This window comes from Sapajus apella, unplaced genomic scaffold (genome assembly GCF_009761245.1).
Source record: "Sapajus apella isolate SASKATOON/1434 unplaced genomic scaffold, GSC_monkey_1.0 scaffold123, whole genome shotgun sequence".
NCBI classification, from domain to species: Eukaryota; Metazoa; Chordata; class Mammalia; order Primates; family Cebidae; genus Sapajus; species Sapajus apella.
The window spans coordinates 3496193-3504327 of NW_022437063.1; the positions used below are offsets into that span (position 1 = coordinate 3496193).

At 60.7% G+C, this 8135-nt stretch overlaps 1 protein-coding gene across 5 annotated transcripts in view; it reads right to left on the minus strand.

The window, feature by feature from the left end:
* Positions 1 to 675: 675 nt before the first annotated feature.
* Positions 676 to 8135, minus strand: part of CELSR1 (cadherin EGF LAG seven-pass G-type receptor 1) — a 174235-nt gene continuing 166775 nt past the window's right edge. For 3 of the 5 annotated variants that reach the window (XM_032261487.1, XM_032261491.1, XM_032261490.1), the window contains 8 exons: positions 6788 to 6914; positions 6092 to 6217; positions 5475 to 5569; positions 5020 to 5123; positions 4691 to 4840; positions 3941 to 4174; positions 3421 to 3676; positions 676 to 2718 (listed from right to left, as the gene is read on the minus strand). In XM_032261487.1, coding sequence (XP_032117378.1) covers positions 2694 to 2718; positions 3421 to 3676; positions 3941 to 4174; positions 4691 to 4840; positions 5020 to 5123; positions 5475 to 5569; positions 6092 to 6217; positions 6788 to 6914 — 1117 coding nt within the window. In that variant the 3' untranslated portion in view covers positions 676 to 2693. Of the gene's footprint in view, positions 2719 to 3416; positions 3677 to 3940; positions 4175 to 4690; positions 4841 to 5019; positions 5124 to 5474; positions 5570 to 6091; positions 6218 to 6787; positions 6915 to 8135 lie in introns of all 5 variants that reach the window. The other 2 variants (XM_032261488.1, XM_032261489.1) reach the window with 2 other exon arrangements.

Here is an 8135-nt window from a genome sequence, read left to right on the forward strand (position 1 = left end):
CAAATAGACATTTCAGCCCCAAGACATTCAAACGTTGAAATGATCCCAGAAGTCACGGTGGCCCTAGTTAGAACCATGCTTCATGAAGTAAAGGTGAACACTCTTGGAATTAATGGAAAACTAGATGTGCCCAGCAGAGAAATACAAAGGAACCAAGTGGAAATTTAAAAACTTCAGAGTTTGAAATAAAAAATTCACTGGGTGAGTTTAGCAGCAAAATTAAGATGACAGAGGAAAAACATCAGTGAACTTGAAGATGGAGCACCAGAAATAATCAAATCTGAAGAACAGTTAGAAAAAAGAATGAAGCCTCAGGGACCAGTGGGAAAACATCACAAGATCTGACATCTGAGTAGCTGGCGTCACAAAAGGAGAGGAGAAAGATCAGTGAAAGACAAGAAAACTGAAGAAGTAATGGCAAAACCTCCCGAAATTTGGTGAAAGACATGCATTCACAGATTCAAGAATCTCAGGAAATGCCAAAGAAGGACCGCCCATTGAGGCTGCGGCAGGCCAGCCAGGGAATGGACAAAGTCTGGACTCAAGGTTCCACTGGCCAGCGGAGCATGGGACATGGACAGCTCAGTGGCACGTCCGTCAACCGTCCCTTCCACAGCCACCTGGGGTGCAGGGAGGGGCAGGTGTGTGTATGGAGAAACACCAGCACCGCAGATGTACAAATTCAAAAATCTTAATTTATTGTAGACTCTTCTCATTTGAAATTCCAGTGTTTTGGACATTAATAAATACACATCTGTTAAAACCGTCCAGTGTCTCATCTCTCCCATAAAGTCTTAAGTAATAAAAATAGGTTTCCGTTTCTCCTGTCTCAAACTGACAGTTGTTTTTTGGTAACAGTTCCGATCAAATTAAAAATTACACCTCATGATGCTGGCTGTGGAGTATGTGAAAAAAATAAAATAGAACAGACAAAAAAATTACAGCTCGGGGCGGACCCCGTTACGGTGAAAGTGGACTGCCGGAAGACTTAAAAGCCTTTCCGTACTTGTCAGGGGCAAACGTCCAAAGGGAGCAGACTTTTGTATCTTCGGAAGACCGCTCACCTGGTGAGGCACATAACTCACTCAGGTGTGAGGGCTGTGGGCTCATTTCCTCCTCCTGTCCTGGACCGTTTTCAGCTCTGCTCTTCCTCTCGCACACAGGCACCTGCTGACAGTGCTCACATTTTCATCAGGGTAAAGTTTAAAACTGAGTGTGGACATCTCTGCCTTTCACTTGATTTTCACCCTACTTTATGCTTTCTATTAGGAAGCAGCTGTGCGGATCACTGATGTGGGCACCTGATTTGAAGAACAAAGGAAACGCTAAAACCAACCGTGTCTGAGTAGTCCTGGGCCCTGTTCCACAGCCCCTCGGGCCACGCTGTGTCAACTGCCTGCAGTGGGCCCGTCCCTGATGTGAATTTCCAAAAACAGTTTGGTAACCGCTGAAGAGTGTGACTGTGGCTTTGTCCTTCTGCACAATTGGCCATTTGAAGCAAAATGAAGTAATTGGTCAGACTTCAGGGGTTGGGACCCCTGCCTGCCTGGAGATCCTCCAAGTCTCAAGGAGCTAGAAGATTGGCAGGAGGGACGGAACAGCCTGGAAGACCACACGCCTCTGCCCAAATCAGGAGCCTGCAACACTTTAAGGTCGCAGGTCCCACTGGGAGCAGCAGTAAAGGGCAAAGCCACCCCCACCTGCAGCTCCCGGGCCACCTGGGAGGGGGTGAGGGGAGACGGTGGTGGTCAGGGAACGACCAGGTGGAAAATGACAGCTGTGTGGCAACCGTGCCCCACCGTGACCTCAGCAGGGCTCCTCACACCTGTCTAGTCCCAGACTGCCCCGTCTAGAATTCACACAGCTGGGACAGACGGCAGCAGAGGGCGAACACACGCATGGCGAACACAGCGCGGACCCAGGGGGCCCGTGGGGAGGGCCCACGCCATCCTCGCTGTCCGGCCAAAGGCAGCTGTAGGGCTTCTAACCGCTTGGTTTTAGCCCCACTGCCAACGTATTGTCCACCTTTGATCCGCTGGGGCGACAGTTTTGTCAACCCATGCCAGATTCAAGTACAACTGTGCAATCTTCTTTACAGAGAAGACAGCAAGAGATCATTCCATGGATCTCCCGGGATCAACAAAGTCAGCACAACTGCAAAATATACACAGGTTTCACCTCCTCAGAGTCCCGTACAAACGTATAAAAGCATCTACACCTTCTCCACATTTGCAAAGCAACTTTAAGACAAGCAGTGTCTTTGCAAAGGGCTGCCAGCCACGGCCCTGCACTGCCGTGAGATGTCTGCACGGGCGGCGCTGGACCACAGTCTTTGGTCTCTGCCCAATGTCCCTGAACTCTGGGCAGCCTTTGGGCCTGGTCTGGGGCCCCGCTCACCGTTTTGGCTCTGTCTGCAGTCTTAGGACCCAGCGGTGCTGGCCTGGTGGTCCGCGCCCCCCTCATGCCTGTGGCCTTTGGCACTTGTTACCAGGTCTGACAGACCCTGAGCTCCTGGGAGGGCCAAGACCTTTGTGTGTGGATGATCAGTTGGGGGGCTGTCACCGTGGGGACCACCACACTCAGGGCCCACTTCACTCCAAAGGCAGTGGCCCCTCGGGCTCCAAGGTCCGAGGGCTCGGCGACGCGGCAGCCTGTGTGGGGGTGATGGGCTTGCCTCAGGGTTTCCTGATGGTTCAAATTGAAGTTTCATTACTGCCTCTGCGCGTGGGAAGAAGCCATCAAGTAGGTGAGGGGTCAGTGAGGGTAGCGGCTGGGTGGGGTCCAAGGTCACACAGGGGCAGGACCCCCCTATCAGGGGAGAAGGGGCGTCTGGGGGATCCAGGGAGGGCAAGCTCATGTTGGATGTGGCTACCCTCGGGAGGCAGGAGAGGGGACCAGGACCAGCCATGGGCCTCTGTGCTGCTGGTCTGAGCAGAGCACGAGGAATTCACGTGAGAAACCCTTTGGTAGGGATGTTCTAAAGACCTGGCTTCTCCCTTAAGAGTCTGGAGGGAGGGAGGAGCGACAGGGAGAGGTCTGGGGCCAGAATCCCAGCTCCATCCTGCCCCCTTCACCCGGGGATTCTGGGAGCCTCCGTATCCTCAACCACAAGGTGGGTCCCAGTGGTCCCGGTTGGGGACAGTGCTGATCAAATGCAAAGCCCCCCACCTTAGAATCCTGGCTGGGGCTTCAGAGTCCCAGAGGCCTGGGATGTGCCCCCAGGATAGGGGGTCTGCCCATCTCCAGGGGATCCTCCTGACCTCAGCTGCACTGCCCCCCCCATCGCTGCCTGGGCTCCCTCAGCAGTCAGGGCTGCAGGTGAGGTGGGTGCCAGGTCCCTGACCACTGTCCCCTCTCTCTCCTGACCCAGGACAAGGGGGAGGTGGGTGGCCCCCCGCCCCGGAGGCCCAGGCTACTCACTCGGAGTCAGAGCCGTCGGCCTGGGTGCTCCCGGTGCGCACGTTCATGGCTGCCCCATTGAGGTGCTCACGCCCCGGCTCCCTCCCGGGATTCTTGACCGTGATGGCGCCATCCGGGGCCCCAGAGCCCAGGGAGGATGTGCGCGAGGACGCGGGGCTCTGCTCACAGTGCGCCAGCTTCTCCCGGAGCCGGCCCTTCAGCATCTGCTCCGTCAGCGTCAGTGGCGGTGGGTAAGTGACTTTATTTTTCAAGATGCCTGGAAGGAGGAGATGGGGCAAGGTCACGTCCGGGTGATGCTGCCGGGGCAGCTGCGGAGCCGCGTGCCTTAGAGCCAGCCTCAGCCTCTGTATTTCCTGCTGGTTCCCCAGTTCCCAGGGCTAGGCCGGAGGGCCACCTCTGTCCCGCCCAGGCCCTGACCTGCCCCACCTGCCCCACCAGCCCCACCCCCACCCTCCGGACCAGGGACTGGCCCTTCTGGGTCCTCCAGCCTCCCCGCTGCAGCCCCGGCCTTCCCAGGCACCTTTCCTCTGCTCCGGGGGCTGGCTGCTGGCAGGCCTGACCGTGCCCCCGCTCTCCCGGTCTGGGGGGCTCTCGCCACAGTGACCGCCCTGCTCCTCGAGGTGCAGTTCCACGCTGACCTTGGTCTCCACCTTCAGGCGGGGCTGGCTGCCGGGATCCTCAGGATCCTCACTGTCACTGCCGCCTAGGCTCTGGTTAGGCCAGATGGCCGGGACGTGGTTGACCACGGCATCCCCTGAGGCACGAGGGTGGCACTCAGCAGGCAGTGGCACTGCCACTCAAGCTGTGCCCCTGAGCGCCACAGGTCTGGTGGGTCCTGGGGGGGCTCTGGCCTGCCTCTCCCAGACCTGCAGGCCTGGCAGGGCTGAACCCTAAAGGCGGGGAAACCGAGGCCCAGGAGGGAGAGTCCTGGCAGCAGGGCTGTCACTGGGCTGGCCCCCACCCCCTGCTGTATCTGTCCCGGTAACTACACATGGCTGCCCTCCCACCCCCACAACCTGACCTGGCCCTTGCAGTGATGGCCCACAGAACCACCCCCCAGATTTCCTGCCTCTGCTTGGGGATTTGGCACGGGGAGCACTCCAGAGGCTGTGGGGGAGCCCAGCCAGAGTTTCCCAAACCCAGGCAGTCCTTCCATGTGACAGCGGTGCTGCTGGGCATGTCCTGGGAGGCAGGGACCCAGCCACAGCCAAGGCCTGCCTGGAACCTGCTGTCCGTAGCCTAGCTGGTCCACTGTGCCCCATGCACTCGCCTTTGGGGGTGCTGTGGATGGCGCCCCTGGCCGGGTCCCATTTTTCCTCAGCCCCCACCCCGTCGTCCTCGCTGTCTGACGAGTGTGAGGAGGCGTAAGAGCTGCTCTGCTCATCCAGGGACAGCTCACTGTCCGAGTCAGAATCGTGGCCTGTGGACGGGCGGGGGACAGGGAGGTTCAGGCCCCAGAAGGTGAGGGGGTCCCACCAAGGGCCAGGTCTCTGCTGAGCATGGTGAGGCTGCTAGCACGTCTCCAGGGGCAGAGTCCAGTGACTGAAGGGACGTGGGACAAACAGCCCTCGGGGTCCTCCCCCCGCAAGGAAGCCATACCAGAGGGGTCTTTGGAGCCTTTAGGCAAGAAGGACGAGTCTGGCTCTCCGTGGCTGCCCCGTGCCTGCCCAGAGGACATGCTGAGCTTCTGGACCCCTTCATCCCTAGAGAGGCCAGGGAGGGTGGGACAGGAAATGCTAGAAAGTTCTCTGGAAGATTCTCTACCCCTACCCTTCTGTGTTCCCATCAAAACAGCTTCCTGAGTCTGGGGGGAAAACGTGGGGGAGAGAATGGGGGGAAAGGTGGGAGGGAAAAGGTGGGGGGGAAGGTGGGGGAGAAGGCAGGGGGCAAAGGTCTGGGGTGAAGGTCTGGGGAAAAGGTCAGGGGAAAGGTGGGGGGCACGTTCTGGGGGGAAGGAGGTATCAGTTGAATGGCAGGACACAGGTGGGGGCGGCGGGGGCAAAGCCCAAGGGGGCTCGAGAGCCACGTCCCCCGACCTGGAGCAGGAGCCTGACCTGATGGTGCTGTCCAGCGAGGCGGTGGACTCGCCCAGGGCCGTGCGCAGCATGTCCGGCCCGTCACCGAAGGTGGTGTTGCAGTTGAGGGAGCGCTGGGGGAGGGGACGGGAGGGGAGGGGCTGGTCACTGCCAGGTGGAGGCCACCACATGACCACCGCCGGGGATGGCTCTGTCCCCACGGCAAGTGCTCCTCACCCACACCCTGGCTGGGCCCCTGCCGGGCACACAGAGCGGGGGGCTGGCCCTGAGCAGTCAACCCTCCCTGCGAACAACAGCCTCCAGCAGCTGAGGGAAGCGCATCCCGGCCCACACTGCCGCCCTCCCTCCCTACGGCCACTGCTTCTGGTCAGCATCCTCGGTGGTCCTGGCCCCCTCTTTCTAAGACCTGGAGAAGCTGGGCTAGGACGCGACCAAGGCCCTGTCCGGCCGATTCTATCACTTTCTGGTTCTGTCCCCAGCAGCCACACTGTGCTCCGTGGGCGGCTCTGCCATCCCCCATGAGGTCGCACAGACCGCAGGGCTGCGGCTGACGCTCCATCCTCCTCCCGCCGAGCCCCCCACTGCTCTCAGTGCCGCCCAGCTCCCAGGCCCTCCATGTCCCCGGTGCCTCGTACCGTCAGCAGCATGGCCCTGGTAGTGGCGGAGTCCTCCAGGTGCAGCTTCCTCCCGCTGAGCACGCCCTTCAGGTGCTTCCGGACCTCCTGGCTGAGCACGCAGTGGAAGAGGAGGACGAAGGGGCCCTGGAGGGAGGACGGCGGCTTCAGCCCTGGTGCTGCCTCCCCAGGAGTTCGCCTGCCCTTAGGCGCCCCAGCACAGCAGAGCGGGGCTCACACCACACCCTCGGCCTCGGGGCCCAGGACATGCCCGGCCTCCCATGCTCAGGGACTGCCGCTTTCTGGGGGGCAGGTGGGGAAGCTCAGAAACCAAGAGGCCTGCACCAGGCCCCGGTGGCTCGGGCCAGTCTTCTGGGCGCGCCTCCCACAGTCCTCAGGGCTCTCTGGGGCCCCCACTGTGTCGTAAGGCCACCTGCTAGGCAACCCTTGAAGTGGTCATTTCTAGAAGTGACCATTTTTAGGCAGCAGTGGCCCAGAAATGGCCATTTCTGCTCCCTGGAGACGCCAGCCTGGCCCTGGGGCCATCGTCGCCAAACACCGTGGGGAAGAGGCACGGGCCCCTGCGCTGGCTGAACAGGGGCTGAGTCCTCGCAGACCCAGGAGGACCCCACGCAGGGCCCAGGCAGGGCTGCTTTGCGACGGCAGGCCTCCGCCACCTCGAATCACAGCCCGGCCAGGCAACTCGGCACCACCTACCTGTAAGCCGCTGAAGACAGCGAAGAGGTAGTGAAAGCTCAGAGCGTCACGGTTCACGGCCAGCAGCCCCAGCAGCCAGGTGGCACTGATGAGCAGCAGCAGGAGGAAGGCGGTCCTCAGCAGGGAGCTGCGGAAGGGCAGGGTCAGCCCTGTACCCACCGCCGCCCGCCCCTACCCCCTCCCTCCCTCCCTCGCTCTCTGTGCGTCCACCCACCTGCCGTCCACCCATCCGTCTGTCCACCCAGCCATCACCCACCCTGCTCCCTTCCTCCCCTCCTAGCCAGGCACGGACTCATCCAGGAACCAGACAGAGATCGTGTTAGTGGGGATAGTGGTGGAATAAATTAGGGAGCAAACAATTAAGATGAGAAAACAGGAGCCATGTCGGTGACACCAGGCCAGGGGCCTGAGCCACGCCCGTGGCTGTGCCAACTCCCGTGAGACACCCTGTGGAGGGCGAGAGGAAGAACCCAGGCCTGCCCCTGACGAGCTGTGACCCTGCACACCACTTCCTGAGCTCTGCCTCGGTCTCCCCATCTGTAAAAGGGGATGACAAAGGTGCATTCCCTCCCAGGGTTCAGAGGGGATGGAGCACATCAGGGTGACAGAGGCCGCAAGGTCCTCAGGTCAGGGGTGGTACTGAAGACGGGAACTGCCGAGGCCACACCCTCCTGGGCCACCCTGAATCTGGCCTTCCAGCCACTCACCAGCCCCTTCAGACTCTGCTGTCTCCTCCTGGCCCCCAGCCGCTGCTCAAGCCTTAGACCTTTGCCCACCCCTGGCTCAGTCCCATCTCTGCCAGATCACCAGGGGCCACCTAGTTGTCCAACAGATGCCCCTATCATCCCCTCCTGACCCCATCATGGCTCCTGGACACCGTGCTGAGTCCTTCCACGGTGTCGCCTGCTCCTCTGGGGGACTCCTAGGTCCCCTCTCCTCCCTAGAACACTAGAGGCTCCTGTTCCACTAACCCCCTCTGATGGCGGGGTAGGGGATCTCCACTCCAGCAGCCCCAGCAACACCCTCATCACCCACCAGAAGCTTCCATGTTTCCTGCCCCGCCCATCTCTACTCTGGTGACTCCAGGCAGCCCAGTGCGGACAACACATCTTAACGTGAGACGCTTCTGTGCCAGGTGGGAGGGACAGAGGCCCAGGGTTTGCTGCTGCCAGCCCCCTCCCCTCTGCTAACCTCCCCCAGCCCCTTCCCCTCGGCTAAGCTCCCCCAGCCCCTTCCCCTCAGATAACCTCCCCCAGCCCACCCCCCTTGGCTACCCTCCCCCCGCCTTCCCCTCGGGTAACCTCCCCCAGCACCCCCCCGGCTAACCTCCCTCGGCCCCCTCCCCTTG